The sequence below is a fragment of the Puma concolor genome, chromosome A2 (assembly GCF_028749965.1).
Source record: "Puma concolor isolate L17-30 chromosome A2, mPumCon1.1.hap2, whole genome shotgun sequence".
Taxonomy (NCBI): domain Eukaryota; kingdom Metazoa; phylum Chordata; class Mammalia; order Carnivora; family Felidae; genus Puma; species Puma concolor.
Genome location: NC_141668.1, coordinates 96,231,521 through 96,253,622, shown reverse-complemented (window position 1 = coordinate 96,253,622; position 22,102 = coordinate 96,231,521). Strand labels below are relative to the sequence as shown.

Here is a 22,102-nt window from a genome sequence, read left to right as displayed (position 1 = left end):
TTGTTCTTCCTATCCAGGAGCATGGAATCTTTTTCCATTTTTTTGTGTCTTCTTCAATTACTTTCATAAGCTTTCTATAAGTTTTGAGTTAATATTTGTAAATTGCTCAGGAAAGTGCCTGGCCCACAGCAAGCATTATTTTTTTTTTTTTTTAATTAAATAAAACACTACTTGATTTTTCAAATTTGTTAAATTAATTCTCTCATTAATTTCTAATTAATTTTCAAAAAAGTATTTTTGGCTCTACTTTTTTTTGCTTTTTTTTTTGGCTTTACTTTTTTAGTGGTGTTTTCAAAATTCATTTTTTGATCACTTCAAAACGAATTATCTAGAATTCACAGTCAAAATTATCATTTCAAAAGACTAGCACATTAACTGCTCTTTAGGAATTTCAGATTAATTTATAACTTCATAATTTGTAACTTTTCAGTATGTTTAAAGTAACCTTATCTTCCAAAGTTGTCCTGTTTTTTAAAAATTTTACCTAGGGGCGCCTGGGTGGCGCAGTCGGTTAAGCGTCCGACTTCAGCCAGGTCACGATCTCGCGGTCCGTGAGTTCGAGCCCCGCGTCGGGCTCTGGGCTGATGGCTCAGAGCCTGGAGCCTGTTTCTGATTCTGTGTCTCCCTCTCTCTCTGCCCCTCCCCTGTTCATGCTCTGTCTCTCTCTGTCCCAAAAATAAATAAAACGTTGAAAAAAAAAAAAAAATGTTTAAAAAAAAAAAAAAAATTTTACCTAAAGGGGAGCCTGGGTGGTTCAGTTTCCTGCTTGAGATTCTCTCTGCCTCTCTCTCTCTGCCCCTCTTCTGCTCACGCAAAATAAATAAACTTAAAAAAAAAAAAAAACTTAAAAAAAATTAAAACTTTATCTACAACCTATTTTACCCACAGCCATATTGTCACTCCCTTAAAAGTATATTTGTTGGGGCGCCTGGGTGGCGCAGTCGGTTAAGCATCCGACTTCAGCCAGGTCACGATCTCGCGGCCCGTGGGTTCGAGCCCCGCATCAGGCTCTGGGCTGATGGCTCAGAGCCTGGAGCCTGTTTCCGATTCTGTGTCTCCCTCTCTCTCTGCCCCTCCCCCGTTCATGCTCTGTCTCTCTCTGTCCCAAAAATAAATAAACGTTGAAAAAAAAATTAAAAAAAAAAGTGTATTTGTTACGTTTAAGCAATTTTTTTTCATTTATTTATTTCTGAGAGAGAGAGCACAAGTGGGGAGGGTCAGAGAGAGGAGGAGACAGAATCCGAAGCAGGCTCCAGGCTCTGAGCTGTCAGCACAGAGCCCGATACGAGGCTCAAACTCACAAACTGTGAGATCATGACCTGAGCCAAAGTTGGATGGTTAACCAACACAGGCACCCAGGATCCCCATGTTTAAGCAATTTTTATTTACCTTAATCATGTACCTTTATTTACACTTAATCATGAGTGCTCTATTAAACTGCCATCATTTAATGCAGCTTCTGCTGTAAGAGTTGGATGTACGGTGAGAAGTCTATGCAACCTCAACTACATTCTGGGACAAACATAATCATGTAACATTTTAGGGACAGCTGATGCCAGTCCAGTCTTTCTTATGCAACTCAATACGTTGGGGGAGAGTGAACAGCTTTAAAATGAAGATTAAAAGTGTGTAGGGAATCCAAGTTGGCCAAGTGGCTGCTGCAGAAATAACATGAGATGACAGGAGAATCTGAACTTTTTAAAAGTTTACTGGTTATATTAAATCTAGAACAAACTGTAAAATTCCAATTCACTTTCAGAAAACTCAGTTAAACCCAGAAACAAAGAACAAAAAAGCCGAGAAATGCAAAACGCATTCAATTGTTACCCCAAATATCTGTGATAATGGACAAATCTTATGATTACATAACATTTGCTAGAAAATCCAATTATATGCAAAAATGACCCCAAATCCCCAAATTAAAAGTCTGGTACCTAAAAACCCAAGAGTGAAATGAACATAAGCCCTAATGAACAAGCCCAGTAATAGGAGCCAACAGTCAGGAAATAATTACTACATTAACTAAAATAAAACACTTAAAGTCAGAATGTAAAAAGACAGTATCAATGCAACTTTCCATATCCTAAAATAAAAACAGTCAGTAATTCCATTAACTTCATGACTCAGTATTTTGGCTGCCAATTCCCACCTGTCTAGGGACACAGACTAACCGAAAAAGAAAAAGTCTGCATAACCTTTACTTGCATAACACAATACGTATTTCTCAATCTTCTTTTGTAATACTGTAGCATCTTCAGATTTCATGTAAAGCCAAGAATCAGTCTCTGCCCAAGTCAGCTATCTCCCTCCCTCCCAATAAGGTCCTGAGTACTGAAAGTGGTATTTTGCTTAGTTTGTTTTCTTTTCATCATATTCTAATTACAGTACATTCTATGTTAAGTAGTTCTTGATAACCTTCCTGCTGGTGACTGGTTCACAGACGTGCAGGCACAGAAGATTTGGGCCTACTGAGGCACTGATGACAGGCCCTAAGAGAGAAGCCTTCATGGACTTCAGAAATGCAAGGGAAGGAGCGTCTGGGTGGCTCAGTCAAGAATCCAACGTCGGCTTAGGTCATGATGTCGCTGTTCATGAGTTTGAGCCCTGTGTAGGGCTCTGTGCTGACAGCTCAGGCCTGGAGACTGCTTTAGATTCTGTGTCTCGGCCCTCACACTCTCTCTCTCACAAAAGTAAATAAAAGGAAGGAAGGAAGGAAGGAAGGGAGGAAGGGAGGAAGGGAGGAAGGGAGGAAGGGAGGAAGGGAGGAAGGGAGGAAGGGAGGAAGGGAGGAAGGGAGGAAGGGAGGAAGGGAGGAAGGGAGGAAGGAAGGAAAGTAAAGAGAAGAGAAGAGAAGAGAAGAGAAGAGAAGAGAAGAGAAGAGAAGAGAAGAGAGAAGAGAAGAGAGAAGAGAAGAGAAGAGAAGAGAAGAGAAGAGAAGAGAAGAGAAGAGAAGAGAAGAGAAGAGAAGAGAAAAAAGAAAAAAGAAAGCAAGCCATGCGAAGCCAGGCTCTCCCCTCACCAGATATGAGTAACTGCCTCTTCAAGCCATCCTACTGTGAGAATAAAATAGACACTGCAGATGGCATAACTTGAGCCTTTGATGACATCCGAAAGCCACTGAATCAATTAACCCTAAAGCCTGCCCTATCTCTGGACCACTTTTTATGCAAGCTAATACATTCCCATTATGATTTAAACCATTTCAATTGAATTTTGTTGCTCTGCTGAAATCACTCTGATAGAGTGATGAGTGTGATGGTTAATTTGATGTGTTACCCTGACTAGGCTACAGTGCCCAGCTGCTTGGTCAATACCAGTCCAGATGTTGTGAAGGTATTTTTAGATGTGATTAACACTCAAGTCAGTAGACTCTGAGGACAGATTACCTTCAATAATGTGCGTAGGCTTCATCCAACCATCTGAAGGCCTCAAGAGAAAAGACTGAGGTCCTTTTAAAGAAGAAATTCTGCCTCCAGAATGCTTTTGAACTCAAGTCTGCAACACAGACTCCTGCCAGAATTTCCAGCTTACTAGCCACTCTTAACAAATTTCAGACTTGCCAGCCTCAACAATTGTCTGACCCAATTCCTTAAAATAAATCTCTCTATATATTCATATATTCTATTGGTTTAATTTCTGAAGTAATAAACTCAATCGTTCTCCTTGAGCTTATTACACTTTAACTGAACAAAAATGTTTTTCAGTTTCAATGTGTTAATTGACAATAATAAACTGTACATATTTAGAAGATACAATTTAAGTAGTTTTCACATAGGTATACACCTGTGAGACTGTGTCTACAATTAAGATAATGAACACATCCATCAGCCCCAAAGGTTTCCTTGTGCTCCTAGACTATATTTTTAATACAAAATATGGATTAAACTTTACCTATTCCTTTATAAACTTTTTCCGGTTCATAATATATAGAGCGAACAGTTTTCCTTATCATTGAACACAATTATAATGGCTACATAGTACTCCAAAGTAATAATACACCATAGTTCTGTTCAATCATCTTCTGATGTTAGACATATAAAGTTGTTTTTTTTTTTTTTAATATTTATTTTTGAGATAGAGCTCAAGCAAGCAGGGGAGGGACAGAAAGAGAGGGAGACACAGAATCCGAAGCAGGCTCCATCCTGGCTCTGAGCTGTCAGCACAGAGCCCAACGCAGGGCTCAAACTCATAAGCTATGAGATCATGACCTGAGCCGAAGTCGGACGTTTAACCGACTGAGCCACCCACGCAATTTAAGTTGTTAGACACTTAAATTAATTCTAATGTTTTGCTATTATAAGCCATACTGTGAACAACATTCTCATAGCTATATTTATATAAAGTCATGATTACTTCCTTCTATGTTTCTAAAAATAGAATTGCTGAGTTAAAGGACAATTATACTTTAAGAAATAATTATTGTAATATAATATCAACATTAAATACTTATACAACATGTAGTATGTGCCAGGTATCATACCATGCCCTTCCTCTATGAAAGCTGTACCAATTTTCAGTCTCAAGCATTACATGAATATACCTATGATTTCATACACTGAACAAGTTTTTTAAAAACTCCTGCTCTTCCCCAAATAAACCTCAACATAATTCCAGTCAAGTCTCCAGTTTTAAGTTTTCACACTTCATGAACATCTAAATGTATAAAAATAAGATCTTTTCTTAAGGAGCACAGAGGAGGAGACCTTTATGTACCAGAAATTAAAATGTAATATAAGATTACAATAATTAAAACAATGTATAATAGCAGGACACGCAAAAGGATATATAAAACAGGAAAGCCCAGAATACGTACAAACTTTATATACGATGAACATAACAGAACAGAGTAAGAAAGATTAAATATCCAAATGTTTTTAAAAACTCACATAGACATTTTTAAGAAACCAGAAAATAGAAATACCTAAAACCCAGCAATTGTACTACTAGGTATTTACCCAAAGAACACAAAGATACTAATTCAAAGGGATACACAGACCCTGATGTTTGTATCTACAATAGCCAAATTATGGAAATAGGCCAAATAAATCAGTCACAGAAAGACAAACACCACAAAATTACATTCGTATGTGAATTTTATTTATTTTTTACTTTTATTTTTATTATGAAATTTATTGTCAAATTGGTTTCCATACAACACCCAGTGCTCATCCCAACAGGTGCCCTTCTCAATACCCATCACCCACCCCCCCCCACCCCCCATCAGCCCTCAGTTTGTTCTCAGTTTTTAAGAGTCTCTTATGCTTTGGCTCCCTCCCTCTCTAACCTTTTTTTTCTTCCCTTCCCCCATGGTCATATGTAAAATTTAAATAAGAGAAAGAAAACAAATGAGCAAAGGGGTAGGGGGAGAGGGAAACCAAAAAACAGACTATTAAACTACAGAGAACAAACTGATGGTTACCAGAGGGGAGGTGGATGGGGGGATGGGTTAAGTAGGTGATAAGGATTAAGGAGTGCACTTGTGATGAACACCCGGTGTTGTATGGTAAGTGGTGAATCACTGTATTATACACCTGACACCAGTATTACGCTGCATTAACTAATTAGAATTTAAATAAAAACTTTAAAAATATGTAAACAGAAAACATTCTTACAATTTTCTAGGGGGCTAAGCCTTCCTAAGCGTGAGACAAATCACCTTCCTTCAAAAAAAATCCCGCAAACTGACATATGACCACATATAAATTTCAGAATAACAAAGAACACAAGAAAAACAAAGGTGAGGGCAAACAAGGGAAATGGGAAAAATTATCTATGCTATGTGAAACACATAAAACATTAATATGTATTTTAATAAATCTTTCCAGTTAGTAAGCAAACATCAAACAAACGGGCAATTCACAGAAACGGCAAAAACCTGACAAATCTTTAACCTTTCATAGTTGACTGCCCTAATGCTGATGCTGCCCTAAATGGTTCTCTGCCACTTCCACCCTTCACCACCCACCTTGCCCCACTGCAGGATTTAACTGCTAAAGTTCTTCTATTAATGGCCACAGTATTCACAATGCAGATCACCCGCTTTTTAACTTCTCCCTCTACTCTCCATTTCAAACCGATACCATGGCTTCTGCCATTGGCATCTGTCTTACGTGTCTGCTGCTGAGTTTCATTCTTACAACCCCCCTTTCTCTGCCTGGGTTTGAGCTCACTTTTTAACTTCCGGTAAGGTTAACCAATCAAACACACCTAGTCATTATGTGACAACTTTTTCACTCTTGACAACTTTTACTATTAATAATTAAAGACTACTTGGTAAGCTTTCAGAAAAAAGGTGTTTTGTTTTATTTTGGTTTTTTTTCCCCTAATTTCTGGGTCTGCTCTCCAAAACTTCACTGGAGGACTAAAACCATTTCTCCCAAACCTCCATCCTCTCCACCTAATTAAAACAATTACTGTATTATTGATCTATTTCTACCCTCACAATCAACAGACTACCAACCTATAATAGACACAAACTTTATTGTGTTCTTGCTGTGTGCAATATTCTAAGTGTTTCGCATGAATTATTTCATCAAATGCAACAAACCTATGAATAATGAATTATTACTCCATCTTCCAGATGAGGAAACCAGAGATGGACGAAGCTCGGATTCAAACTATGTACTCTTAATCATTACACATATTTCTCATTACTTTTACTTTATAACATCTGCCCCAAAAGAACACTATTTCTTGTTCAGCTACTCAGGAAATATTGACAAGAGAAAGGCACTTCCCCTTTCCATTCCCATATACTCCTTCCTGCCTTTCCCACAGATTCCTTTTCCCTTAAACTCCACAATCCCTTTGCCATAAATCATCTGATGGGCAACTAAACATTCTGATTTCTCTATGTTCTTTAAATTTTTAAGGGCACCTGGCTCTTGATCTCAAGGTCTTGAGTTCAGGACCCACCTTGGGCATAGAGCTTACTTAATCAAAAAAATAAATGAAAATAAACTCTAAATTTCAACACATTATGCTAACTCTGTATCTCCTTGTGATTCAGAAAGGAGTCATTTCCTAATTAAGATTTTACATTCTTTCCTTTAAAAGCATTATAGGCAAGGGACACCTGGGTAGCTCTGTCAGCTGAGCATCCAACTTCAGTTCCGCTCATGATCTCCTGGTTTGTGAGTTCGAGCCCCACATTGGGCTCACTGCTGTCAGCATGGAGCCTGCTTCGGATCCTCTGTCCCCTTCTCTCTCTGCCCATCCCCCACGCTCACACCCACGTGGACTCTCTCCCCCCCCCCCACTTTCTCTCTCCCCCTCCCCCATGCTCTCTCAAAAGTAAACATTTAAAAGAGTAAAAGCTTTATATGCTACATTTCATTAAATGTAAATAAAACACTTTCCTATACCTTTTAACTGATTATGCAAAATTCACAATCATGAAATATTCATTTGGTTATTTTGGAACAGAATACAATCTGTTTTATAAATATTTTTCTCCTCGATTCAACTCTAACATTTACTGAGCACTAACATAAGAAACATGAGAGCAAGGAAACCAGATGTCTGGACAGTTTCTATATAAACTACTCAAAAGATGAACATTCTTACTATGTTACAAATATATTCAAAACTCAATTAAAAACACTAATACCCTAATTTTAAAAAATAGGCAAAGGACATAAACAGGTAATATATGTTAAAAAAATATATAAATGGCCTCTAAGAACAGGAAACTGTCCAATCTCCACAGTAATAAAAAATAATTATTAAAAAGACAGGATACCATTTTTTACCTATCAAATTATCAAAGATCAAACAAAATCATTATAAATGCTGGTAAAAATACATGACAAGCTCTGTGCTATTTTTTCTGAAAAAAGTGAGTATTTTGATTCCTTGGCATTGTATTTAATGTCAAGCACCATTTTTGGTCTTAACCTACCCTTCCAGTCTCATCTTCTAAACAAACCTACCCCATCCACCACACACACCTCTCCCTCTCAATCTACCCAGTATTTTCATCAGAACAAAGAATTCTGGGGTGCTGTTTGGATTTTTTGTCTTAAACAACAGCTTCATTGAGATTTAATTCATATATCATACACTCACCCATTTAAAGTACACAATTCAATTGGTTTTAATGTATTCAGAGTTGTGCAACCACCACCACAATGAAATCACCTCAAAAAGAGCCTCATACCCATTAGCAGGTACTCCCCATTTTCAACACCTCCCCAAGTGTCTGGCAACCACCAATCTATTTTCTGTCTTTACAGATTTGCCTATTCTGGACATTTTTTATAAACAGAATTATACAATACAGTCTTTTTACCTGGCTTCTTTCACTTATTGTTTTTAAGGTCCATTCATGTTGTAAGATGTATCTGTACTTCATCTTTTTTTTTTTTTGATTTTTAAAAACTGTAGTAAAATGTATATAATATAAACCATTCATAACTATTTTTTAAGTGTACCGTTTAGGGGCAGCAAGTTCATTCACACTGTTGTGCAACCAATCAGCAGCACCCATTTCCAGAACTCTTTTCATCTTGCAAAAATGAAATTCTGTACCTATTGAACTGTAACTGCCCATTCTTACCTGCCTCTACTCCCTGGTAACCACCATTTGACTTTCTGTCTCTATGGATCTGACTACCTCCGGTACTTCCTGAAAGTAAATTCATCTAGTATTTCGCTTTTGTGATGTTTATTTTACTTAGCATAATGTCCTTAAGGTCCATCCATGTTGTAGCTTGTGTCAGAATTTCCTTTTAAAGACTGAATGATATTTCATTGTATGTATATACCACATTTTGCTTGTCAATTCATCCATCCAAGAAGATTTAGATTGCTTCTGCCTTTTGGTTACTGTGAATAGTGCTATTAACAAAAGGTACAAATATCTCTTCAAGATGCTACTTTAGTTCTTATGAGTATATAACCAAAAGTGGAAATGCTGGACCATATGGTTGTTTTTAACTTTTTAAGGAATCATCATATCTTCCACAGCAGTTTTACCATTATACATTCCAACTGGCAAAGGCCAAGTATTCCAATTTCTCCACACCTTTGGCATCACTCGTTATTTTTCTGTTGTTTTTATTTTTGTTCTTTTGATAAGTCATTTTAATGGGTATGAATGGTAATTCATTGTCGTTTTAACGTGCATTTCCCTAATAGTGATGTTGAATGTCTTTTCATGTGTTTAAAATCCATTAAAGTCCTTTGGTATTTTATTTTCATTGAGTTGGAGTTCTTTATATAAAATGAATATAAAACCTTATCAGATATGTGATTAGCAAATATCTTCTTCTATATCCTGAGTTGCTTTTTTACTCTTATGTCCTTTGATGCCTAAAATATTTTGATTTTGGGGGCGCCTGGGTAGCTCATCCTGTAAAGCATGAGACTCTTGATCTCGGGGTCATGAGTTTGAGCCCCATGTTGGGGGTAGAATTTGCTAAAAAAATCAAATTTAATTTTGAGTAGCCCAACTTTTTCTTTTTCCTTTTTTTGTTCTGTGCTTTTGATATCCTACCCAAAAACCATTGCCAAACTCAATGTAGTCAAGTTCTCCCCTATGTTTTCTTATAGAAGTATTCTAGTTCTAGCTCATACATTTGGGTCTTTGATCCATTTTGAGTTCGTTTTATTTTAAGTTCTTCTTTTTGAGAGAGAGAGAGAGAGAGAGAGAGAGAGAGAGAACGAACATAAACAGGCAAAAGGCAGAGAAAGAGAGACATACACACAAATCCTAAAGCAAGCTCCAGGCTCAGAGCTGTCAGCACAGAGCCCAACACGGGGCTCATACCAACCAGATCATAACCTGAGCCAAAGTTGGATGCTTAACCAACCGAGCCATCCAGGCACCCCTGTTTTTTGTTTTGTATTTTCTCTTAAGTGATCCTCAGTCTGACTTTTTTTTAAAGTTTACTTCATTTTGAAGGAGAGAGACAGAGAGAAACCATGCAAGTGGGGGAGAGGCACATAAGGACAGAGAGAATCCCAAGCAAGCTCCACACCCAGCACGGAGCCCAAAGCAGGGATGGGTCTTATAACCATGGGATCATAACTTGAGCCGAAATCAAGATTTGGATGCTTAACTGGCTGAGCCACCCAGGCACCCTGATGTTTTATATTATTTCTATTTTTTTTAGTTTTTTTAATTTAAAAAAAATGTTTATTTTTGAGAGAGAGAGAGAGAGAGAGCACGAGCAGGGGAGGGGCACAGAGAGGGGGAGGCACAGAATCTGAAGCAGGCTCCAGGCTCTGAGCAGTCAGCACAGAGTTCAATGCGGGGCTCAAACTCACAAACCGTGAGATCATGACCTGAGCCGAAGTTGGACACTTAACTGACTGAGCCACTCAGCTGCCCCTCAAGGTTTTATTTTTAACACAGTATTAGGTTAAGAGTCCAACTTCATGGTTTCACATATAGATATCCAACTTTTTCAACACGAATTGTTGAAAAAACGGTCTTCCTCTGTATTAGTACCCTTGTCTAAAATCACGTGCCCATATATGCCAGGGTTTATTTCTGGGCTCTGAATTCTGTTGCACTGGTGCATATGTCTTGTCTTTATGCCAGTACTACAGTCTGATTACTGTAGTTTATGATAAGTGTTGAAACTGGGAAGTGTGAGACTTTGTTCTTGTTTCAAGTTTGCTTCGGTTATTTGAGGGTCCCATGAGATTCCAAATAAATTTCAGGATGAATTTTTCCAATCTGCCACAACCACTGTTGGGATTTTCATTAGAATTGCATTAAATCTGTAGATTACTCTGGGTAGTACTGATATCTTAACAATATTAAGTCTTCTAATCCAGGAACACCAATATCTTTAATTTATGGTGTCTAACTTCTTTCAGCAACGTTTTATAATTTTCAATATACAAATATTTCATCTCCCTGGTTAATTTATTCCTATTTTATTCTTTTTGATGCTATTGCAAATGAAATCATTTTCTTTTCCTTTTCAGATTTTTGCTGTTAGATTACAGAAACTCATCTTTTTTGCACATTGATTTTGTACCTTGCGATTTGCTGAATTTACTTATTAATTCTAATATTTTGTTTGGTAGAATCTTTAGGACTTCCTACATATAAGATCATGTTGTCTATGAATAAAGATAATTTTATTTCTCCCTTTCCAATTTTGATATATTTATTTCTTTTTCTTAACTGCTTCCAGCACTATACTGACTAGAAGTGACAAAAGTGAGTATCCTTGTCTCACCCTGATTATAAAATAAAAGCTTTTCATCTTTCACTACAGAATATGATGGTAGCTGTATACTTTTCATATATGGGCCTTTAATACGTTTGACATAGTTTCCTTCTAATCCTAGTTTGTTGAGTGTCGTTATCATGAAAGAATGTTGAATTCTGTCAAATGTTTATTCTGTATCTAGAGAGATGATCGTGTAAATTTTTTTCTTCATTGTGTTAATGTAGTGTATTACAGTGACTAATCTTCATATGCTGAACTATCTTTGCATTCCAGGAATAAATCTCACTTGGTCATAGTGTATAATCCTCTTAATATACTGCTGAATCCAGTTTGCTAGTATTTTCTAAGGATTTCTGTATAAATATATCTCTGAAATATTGGTCTATAGTTTTCTTATACTGTCTTTGCCTGGTTTTGGTATCAGGATAATGATGTCCTTACAGAATGATTTTGAAAGTGTTTCTCCTTTTTATTTTTTTTTTAATGTTTATGTATTTTGAAAGAGAGAGAGGGAGAGAGTGACCATGCAAGCAAGGGAAGGGCATAGAGAGGAAGAGGGAAATCCAAGCAGGCTCTGAGCTGTCAGCTCCAAACCCAATGCAGGGCTCAATTCCACGAACCATGAGATCATGACCCAAACAGAAATCAAGAGTCAGATGCTTAACCAACTGAGCCACCCGGGCGCCCCAAAAAGTGTTTCTTTGTGATCAGTTTTTTTGGAAAGTTTTGGAGAGGACTAATGTTAATTCCTCAAATGACTGGTAGAATTCACTGTGAAAGCATCTGGTCCTGGGCTTTTTAGTTGTCATTGTTGAAGTTTTTGTTACAGATTCATTTCCTTACAGTTATAGGTCTGTTCAGATTTTCTATTTCTTCATAATTCTTGGAGGTTGTACATTTCTATGAATTTTTCCATTTTATCCAGGTTATCAAATTTGTTGGTCTAAGTTCTTCATTCTCTTTTACGGTATAATACTATTGCACTGCATGGGTGTACCAGATTTTGACATATTCATCAACTGATGTTGGCATTTTCTGGCCATTATGAATGATCCTCCTATGAACATTAGTTTACAAGTTTCTGTGTGGATATATCTTTTTATTTTTCTTGGATATGTCCCAAAAGTTGAAGTTCTATAGCTCATAACTCTTACGTTTAATATTCTGAAAAACATGCAGATTGCTTTCCAAGGTGGTTGTACCATTTTACAACCCCACCAGTAATGTATGAGTCTCCCACCAGTAATGTCTGAATCTTCCAATCTCTCCACATCTTCTCCAATACATGTCAATATCTATCCTCTTTCTTATGGCCATCCTATAGTGCATATGAAGTGGCATCTCACTCTAATTTTGATTTGCATTTCCCTGATGGCTATGATATTGAACATCTTTTCATGTGCTTATTGGTCATTTGCCTATGTTTTTTTTTTTAAACTTTTTAAATCTTTATTTATTTTTGAGAGAGAAAGAGACACAGAGTATGAGTGGGAGACAGGCAGACACAGAATCCGAAGCAGCAGGTTCCAGGCTCTGAGCTGTCAGCACAGAGCCTGATGCGGGGCTTGAACTCACAAACTGAGAGATCATGACCTGAGCCAAAGTCAGATGCTGAATCGACTGAGCCACCCAGGTGCCCCTACTTGCCTATCTTCTTTGGAAAAATGTTTATTCAGATCCTTTGCATGTTTAAACAGGTTTTTTTATCATTTGGTTGTAAGAGTTCTTTATACATTCTAGATACAAGTTCCTTATCAGATAGATGCTATACAAATATTTTCTCCCATTCTATGAGTTGTCTTTTCACTTGTTCTCAGTAGTGTCCCCTAGAGCACAAAAGTTTCTAATTTTGAAGAAGTCCAATATATCTACTTTCTTCTACTGCTTCTGCTTTTGGTGTCTTAAGAAGGCTTTAGCTAACTCAAGGCCATGAAGATTTACTGCTATATTTTCTTCTAAGAGTTTTAAGGTTTTAGGTCTTATATTTAAGTCACTGAACCATTTTGAGTTAATTATTACATATGGTATGAATAAAAGGCCCAATTTCATTCTTTTTCATATCCACTTGAGCCAGCACTGATTACTAAAAAGGCTATTCTTTTCCACTGAATGGTCTTGGTATCATCATTGAAAACTGAAATGACCAAAAATGTGAGTGTTTATTTCTAGACTTCCAAACCTATTCTACGGATCTATGTATTTATCCTAAAGCCAGTACTACACAGTCTTGATCACTCTAAGTTTTATAGTAATATTTGAAATCAGGAAATGTGAGTTCTTCTGTTAAAAATTTTTTTTAATGTTTATTTTTGAGAGGGGGAGAGGGGGAGAGAGAGAGAGAGAGAGAGAGAGAGAGAGAGAGAGAGAGAAAGTGGGGAAGGGGCAGAGAGACAGAGGGAGACACAGAATCCAAAGCAGGCTCCAGGCTCTGAGCTGTCAGCACACAGCCCAACGCAGGGCTCGAACTCGTGAACTGTGAGGTCATGACTTGAGCTGAAGTCAGACACTTTAACCAACTGAGCCCCCAGACACCCCAGTTCTTCTGTTTAAAGATATTTTTTGACTGTTTTACCTCTCTTGAATTTTCATATGTTCTTTCTCTTTCTTTCTTTCTCCTTCCTTCCTTCCTTCCTTCCTTCCTTCCTTCCTTTCTTTCAAAAGTGTGAGCAGGGTAGAGGGGCAGAGGGAGAGGCAGAAGGAGAGAAAGAGGGAGAGAGAGAGATTCTGAAGCAGACTCCATGCTCAATGCAGAGTGACAAGAGGCTCGAACTCATAACCCTGGGATCATGAACTGAGCCAAAACCAAGAGTCAGACACTCAACCGAATGAGTCACCCAGTTGCCCCTCCATATGTACTTTAAAATCAGCTGGTCAGTTTCTGAAAAGGAGCCAGCCAGGATAGGGACTGCAATAAACATACAAATCAATTTACCATCTTAGTAATATTAAGTCAACAGATCCATGAACAAGGAACGTCTTTCCATTTATTTAGGTCTTATTTTTTTTCAGTGATGTTTTATAGTTTTCAGTGTACAAGACTTTTACATTTTTTTTGTTCATTTATTCCTAGATATTTTATTCCTTTTAGGGCTATTACAATGAAACTGTTTTCTTAATTTCACTTTGGACTGTTCGTTGTTAATATACAGAAATACAACAGTTTTTTGTGTATTGATCTTGCATTCTGCCACCTCAATGAACTCATTTATGAGTTCTGAGTTTTTTAGTGGATTCTATAGGATTCTGTATGAAGAGAAAGTATGTGTGTACGTACGTACGTACGTACACGTACACACACACACACACACACACACACACACACCATGCACACATTAGAGATAGTATTATTTCTTCCTTTCTAATCTGTTTATCTTTTATTTAATTTTCTTGCCTAACTGCCTTGGCAATGCTGAATAGAAGTGGTAAGAACAGACATCTTGTTTTTCATAGATGCCCTTCATCAGGTTGAGACAGTTACCTTCTTTTCCTAGTCTGTTCTATTCCTGCTTTATAAATTGGCACAGCCTTTCTGAAAAACTTGGTGACATGTGTCAAGAAATTTCAAAGTTCAAATCCACTGACCTAGTAATCCAATTTGTATTAATCTATTTAAGGGAACAATTAGAGGTGAATAAAAGTTTTATGTACAAAGTCACTAAAACAGAAGGAAATCTGGCTCCAGTGTCTAGGAGAACTGCGTATGACATGCAATGCAAATGCAAGGGAGCACCATGTGAAATCAGAAATCATAGCAGTGACATATGAGACTTTTTCCCTCAACCGTATGGTGACACTTTGCCACAAACATTTACTATAGAATATTGTTTTTTGCTGATTTTTAAGAAAATTCCAAATTAAAAGATTACACAAATTCCATTATTAAATAAGTACTAATACTGAAAGTATTATAGCTTAATTTGAATATAGTAATTACAATTACAGCTTTTGGCTGTCCAGCATATCATATTATTTTTAAGTACCAATACTATTTTGTTGGAATGATACCATTATTTCAGTATTTAGGTTTTTTTTTTAACCTGAATACAAAATATTTACATTTTGAGATGGAGATCAAAGACTGTAGTTTTTATTTTATAGTGCATATAATTGCAAAAACAAAGTCTTCTCTGCCCAGAGAATTATAAACTGCTTTAAATTTTTAATTGAATATTATTACATTCAGTCAGAAAGTATCTTTCCATAAATTCATAATCCTCACTGGGAGCAAGAAAATAAAGCAAAACTTTTGTTGCAAAATAGTTCATACTTTAGTTCAAAAATTTGAGGAACGGTGAAATATGAACACCAGAGTACTGAAATTAATACAAGTAATTATATCCCACTCTCCTTTCATACTTGAAACTGCAAATCTAGAAGTACAAGAAATATTTTCCTTGAAACAAAAACTACCCTTCGCTAACACCTAAAGATTGAAAAGCACACAAAAAGGTTCAAAGATTCCCCTCAGTTATTAAAAAGATGAGACTGCCTGAAGATAAAGAAAATTAAGAAAAAAAATTAGAATTAGTTTAGCCTCCCTCCATTTCCCCAGATTATTTCAGAAAAAGCTCATTCAGCATCTCTAAGATTTTGCACAAAAATCCACCTATGACTTATGGAAACCACTTAACCCTGTTTTCTTAAGGAAGTAGAGCCAAGTGCTTTGTGCTATGGCTTCTGTTATAATAATGCAAATCTTTATATATATTTGTTTTTATTTTATTTATATTTATTGATTTTACTTATATTATTTATTATATTTACACTATATATTTATATATATTGTTTTTACTATGTTTTTATATTTTTTTAAGTTTTTACTTTTTAAATTTTTTTTAAATTTATTTATTTTGAGAGAGAGAGAAAGAACTAATGGTGGGAGGGGAAGGAATAGAGAGACACAGAGAGAGACAGAGAGACAGAGACAGAGAATATTCCATGCAGGCTCTGTAGCCTTAGCACAGAGACCAACACAGGGTTAGAACTCACGAACCATGACATCATGACCTGAGCCAAAGTCAAGAGTCAAAGGCTTAACCTACTGAACCACTCAGACACCCCAAAAGAGAGAATCTTAAGCAGACTCTACACTCAAAGCGGAGGCCAACTTTGCGCTTGATCTCACAACCCTGGGATCATGACCTGAGCTGAAACCAAAAGTCCAACACTCAACAGACTGAGCCACTCAGGCGCAAAGTTTATATTATTATGTTAGCAATTTTACTTGATTTTTGTGTTGTTTACAATTTTCAAATTTAAATTACTGTTAAGTATTTGGTTTTATTTTGTTGTTTTAGTTTCATCAATTCTAATATAAAATATTAAATCAAAGTTTCCATACTGTCTTTCTGCTCCAGGACAGCAATCACAATTGGAATAATGGTACACAGCTAACATGATCAGGATTAGACCCCAAAGACTTCAGATCTAGTTTCCTTTTCACCAAATCAGTCTGCATCATCGTGGTTCTCACCAGAAAGAATAGATTCATGGGGCACCTGGGTGGCTCAGTCAGTTGAGCATCCAACTCTTGATTTTGGCTCAAGTCATGATCCTAGAGTTGTAGGATCGAGCCCTACATTGGGCTCTGCTGTGAGTGTAGAACCTGCTTAAGATTATCCCTCTCTCTCTCTCTCTCTCCCTCTGCCCCTCTCCCCTGCTCATACACTGTCTCTCTCTAAAATAAAACAAACCAAATTTAATAGATTCATTGAAAAAGGATTACATACCACCTCACACCTATTAGAATAGCTATTATCAAAAAAGACAAGAAATAAGCATTGGCGAGGAGTACAGGGTACCCTCATGCACTGTTGGTGGGAATGTAAAATGGTGCAGCCATTATGGAAAACAGTATAGAAGTGCCTCAAAAAATTAAAAGTAGAGGGGCGCCTGGGTGGCGCAGTCGGTTAAGCGTCCGACTTCAGCCAGGTCACGATCTCGCGGTCCGTGAGTTCGAGCCCCGCGTCAGGCTCTGGGCTGATGGCTCGGAGCCTGGAGCCTGTTTCCGATGCTGTGTCTCCCTCTCTCTCTGCCCCTCCCCCGTTCATGCTCTGTTTCTCTCTGTCCCAAAAATAAATAAAAAACGTTGAAAAAAAAAATTTAAAAAAAAAAAAAATTAAAAGTAGAACTACCATATGATTCAGCAATTCCACTTCTGGTTATTTATCCAAAAAAAATAAAAATCTAACTCAAAAAGATGCATGTACCCCCATGCAACATTACTTACAACAGCCAAGACATGGAAACAACCTAAGTGTCTATCAAAAGATGACTGAATAAATAAAATGTAGCATAACTATATGGTATAATATAATTCAGCCATAAAAAAGAAGGAAATCTTGCCATTTGCAACAATGTGGATGGACCCTGAGGGTTTTGTGCCCTGAAGTCAAACAGAGAAAGATAAATATCATATGATCTCACTTACATGTGAAATTTAAAACAAAAACAAGAACAAAAAAAACCCCAAACTCATAGATAATCTAAAGAACAGACTGGTTGCCAGAGGCAGGGGACAAGAGGTGGGCAAAATGGGTGAAGGGGATCAAAAGATAGAAATTTCCAATTATAAAATAAATAACTGTGTGCATGAGGGTGTAATACACAGTATGGTGACTACGGTTAATAATACTGTATTGTATATTTGAAAGTTACCAAGACAGTAGATCTTAAAAGTTCTCATCATGGGGTGCCTAGGTGGCTCTGTCGGTTAAGCATCCAGCTCTTGATTTCAGCTCAGGTCATGATCTCAGAGTTGTGAGATCATGCCCGGTGCTGGGCTCCATGCTTGCATGGAGCCTGCTTAAGATTCTCTCTTCCCCACTCCCTTTGCTCCTCTCTGACTCATGCTCACTCCAGCTCATGTGCGCTCTCAAAAAAAAAAAAAAAGTTCTCATCGCGAGAAAAAAAATGTAACTGTGTAGTGATGAATGTTAACTGGATTTATCACGGTGCTCATTTCACAATATATGTAATACCAAATCATTATACTGTTAAAACTAATACAATGTTATGTCAATTTTACCTCAATAAAATAAATAATTCTGAAAGAGGATTAGGTTTTAAATTCCACACTCCTTGACATACTGTAGTATATTTAATAGCTGGCATCTAAATGTAACTTCCCCACAGTAAAACACATTATGTATCATGATTCCAACAATTACAAACAGGATTATGGTGGGGGAAAAGATGAGGAAGCAAAGAGAGGAAAATCTATGGTTTGTAAAATATGGTGATAGACATTGTGGGGGAGAAAACACAAAGCAAAAAACAAAGGACTGAGGAAACTTATAATCCAGTAAGGAAAATAAATAAGGACCATAAATATGATACAAGGAAAATTCTGACTACTGTATTCTTTTAAAAAGTATTGGGGCGCCTGGGTGGCTCAGTCAGTTGAGCGTCCGACTTCGGCTCAGGTCATGATCTCATAGCTTGTGAGTTCGAGCCCTGCATCAGGCTCTGGGCTGACAGCTCAGAGCCTGGAGCCTGCTTAGGATTCTGTGTGTCTCTCTCTCTGCCCCTAACCTACTCACATTCTGTCTCTGTATCTCTCAAAAATAAATAAACATTAAAAAAAAATTAAAACAAAAAAAGTATTAAAGTATGAACAGGCTATAGTAAGCAGAGTTTAATTACCAATCCAGCAATTAGTTATTTAGTACCTTCTATGGCCTAGTCACTGAGCTAGGTAAGGGTTATAATAATGAATAAAACAGGTATGGTTCCCATTCTCATATGGAGATACAAGTAAATAACAAATCAGTAGTTATTCTGGAAAAAGTTATGAAGAAAAAAACTAAGGCTTTTAAATTGCCTGTGTCTCCACTCAGTTGAAAGTGGTCCATCCGGTTAGGCTTCACTGATGAATAAAGTAACATTCAGTCTGTGACCCAGAGGATGAGAAAACAGTCTTTCAAATTGTGTGTGCACACGTGTGTGCATGCGTGCATGCATGTGTGTGTTGAGGGTAGAGAGGTTTAAGCCCAGGGAAGCAGCATATGTAAAGACTTTAAGGCAGCGAAGTGCATTGGCATATGTGACCTATATGACTGAAGCTTGGTGGACAATCAGAAAAATGGCAGAGATGGGGTTAAAGAAATAGGCAGGGATATGATCCCACAAATCAAAGCAGCAGGAGGTTCAGGGTATGTTGGAGGAAGAACAAATATATTAATTTTGGCTATAGTATGACATTAATGAAAAATATTTACATACAACCCTCATATATAAGATCTTAATTTAATCCTTACTACACAGTAAGAAAAATAATGTTTCCTTTAATGGATGAAGAGGTCACAAGGGCTCAGATGGGCTAAAGATCTTGCAAATAAGGTTGTACTGCTCGTAAGCAAAGTCACAAATCTCAGACATTCCAACACAAGTCAAACCAGTATCCTTTCTACTACACAATAAGAAATGATGAATAATATAAACTGGATTAAAATCAAGCTAAGGAATATTGGTGTTATTATGGACAACAACTAATGAAAGTGGTATCAATTAAAAAGATGATTCTAGGGGCTTAACCGCTCAGTCGGTTAAGCGTCCAACTTCAGTTCAGATCATGATCTCATGGTTCACAAGTTCAAGTCCTGCATCAGGCTCTGTGCTGACAGCTCAGAGCCTGGCGCTTGTTTCAGATTCTGTGTCTCCCTCTCTCTCTGCCCGTCCCCCGCTCAACGTTCTGTTGGTCTCTCTCTCTCAACAATAAATAAACATTTAAAAAATTTAAAAAAAAAAATTCAAATTTTCTACATAGTGCATACAGAATACTTTGAGAAGTTCCTTTCTACAAAATAACTATTATGTATTAAGTCACTCATTTTTTATACTGTTCCCCAGAAGACTAAGATTGTGTGTGTGTGTGTGTGTGTGTGTGTGTGTGTGTGTGTGTGTGTACAGTTGCGGATGGGAGGGGGTTAAGTACCATGTTCAATCAGAACACCTATTTTAATCTATCTTATCTTAGATTTGAAAAAGAATTTTGCTCTTTGAAAACCACAGGTTATAATGAAGTCAACTTTGGTTCCAAAATCTCAAAGATCCTAAAACCTACTGGAAGTAGAGCCTTTTACCTACCATATGCCTTATGATAACTACTTTAATGAGCATGCTAATTTCTTTTTAGTTTTTCTGCTAAAAGCATATACCACTATAATTCATTAAAGGCAATTTCAGGTAAGATTTTGCCTCCACATGTTCAGAAATAACATAAATGCCTACCATAAAGTTTCCTTATATGTTAAGGCATTAAAACATTTAAAAAATGTAAGATAAGCATATATTCTATACTACTATAAACTACTTCTCAATAACTAAAAAATGAAGATTAAAAATTATACATTGATGCTCCAAAAAACTACTACTACTAAATATGTGTAATACTGATAAATATGTTTTGTTTCTTAGGGGACTCAAATATCACTAAAGTAAATAAATAATTCTTCAACTCAACTACATCTAAAAACAGAGTATGATATTAATGCAATAGTTTTATGTACCTAGTAATTACTCATATAGTTAATACCTATGACAAAATCTGTAAGTTAGCAACATCATGTGTATGCAGAACTGGTTATGTAAATATGCACACATACCTTTATCCTTCTTAAAATCCAAAGCATCTTCTTTATCAGTCACTATTTCCTTCATATTGATAATACTCTGGTGGGTAAGCTGCCGGAGAATTTTAATTTCTCGAATTGCTGTAATTGGAAAGCCTTCCTTTTCATTATCTAGACGTACTTTCTTTAAGGCTACCATTTCTCCTATAAAAATTAAGTAAAATCAAGTTAGCAGCTGACAAAACCAAATGACATTTTTCTTAATTTTAACTTTATTTTAATTCAAAATTTCTGTTCCTACCTCTTACTACTCACAAAATATATTTTAGCTTTCAAAGTACCAATGATAATGTTCATAGCTCAAGAAATTAAGTCTCTAGTTAAATTATCCAAACTGTGGAATACTATATAACTGTTAAAAAGGATGGGGTAGGTCCATAAGTATTGTTACTGTATGCTCTGTACAATATATTAAATGAAAAAAGCAAGATGATGAACAGTAGCTGCATTACACTACCATTTTTAAAAAGTGAAGGAGGGGATGGAATGCCTGGATGGCTCAGTTGGTTAATTGTCCAGCTTGATTCCATCTCAGGTCATGATCTCATGCTCTTGAAATCAAGTTCTGTTTTGGGCTCCACACTGAGCACAGAGCCTGCTGAAGATTCTCCCTTTTCCTTTACCACCACCCCTCGGCTCATGCTCTCTCTCCCTCAAAAAAAAAAAAAAAAAAAAAAAAAACAGAGAGGAGGTTAAATTTATATAATATGCTTATACATGCATAAAATCTCTCAAGAGATGAGAAGATTCTATACATTAAGCAGGTGACAAAATATGCTAGGACATATTAACTTGTCCAAAGCTGCCCAGCCCAGCAGTGAGACATAGATTCAAAATCTGTTTTAGCTATCTCAAAAGTATGTGCTCTTCCCACTACACTAAACGACTTTATAATTCAGATATGAGTGAGTACTGTCTCAGATAAGATCTCACTATTAAAAGAACACACACACACAAATCCTGTAAGTAAAAGTTCACTATTATAAAGGTTTGTTGGGGCGCCTGGGTGGCTCAGTTGGTTGAGTGTCTAACTGCAGCTCAGGTCATGATCTCAGTTTGTGAGTTCGAGCCCCACACAGGGCTCTATGCTGACAGCTCAGAGCCTGAAGCCTGCTTCAGATTCTGTGTCTCCCTCTCTCTGCCCCTCCCCAACTCATGCTCTGTCTCTCTCAAAAATAAATAAATGTTAAAAAAAAAAAATTAGAAAAAAAGGTTTGTTCATTCTTCTTCTTTGGAGAAAAAAAGGAATTCTGTACTTACAAATTTTCCAAAAGAAGGATG

The 22,102-nt window shown here is 36.7% G+C and overlaps 1 protein-coding gene across 3 annotated transcripts in view; it reads right to left on the bottom strand.

Moving 5' to 3' along the window:
- CDK13 (cyclin dependent kinase 13) overlaps positions 1-22,102 on the bottom strand; it is a 123,547-nt gene that overhangs the window by 63,814 nt on the left and 37,631 nt on the right. For all 3 annotated transcript variants that reach the window (XM_086697011.1, XM_025929994.2, XM_025929995.2), the window contains exon 5: positions 20,795-20,965. In XM_086697011.1, coding sequence (XP_086553137.1) covers positions 20,795-20,965 — 171 coding nt within the window. The remainder of the gene's footprint in view (positions 1-20,794; positions 20,966-22,102) is intronic.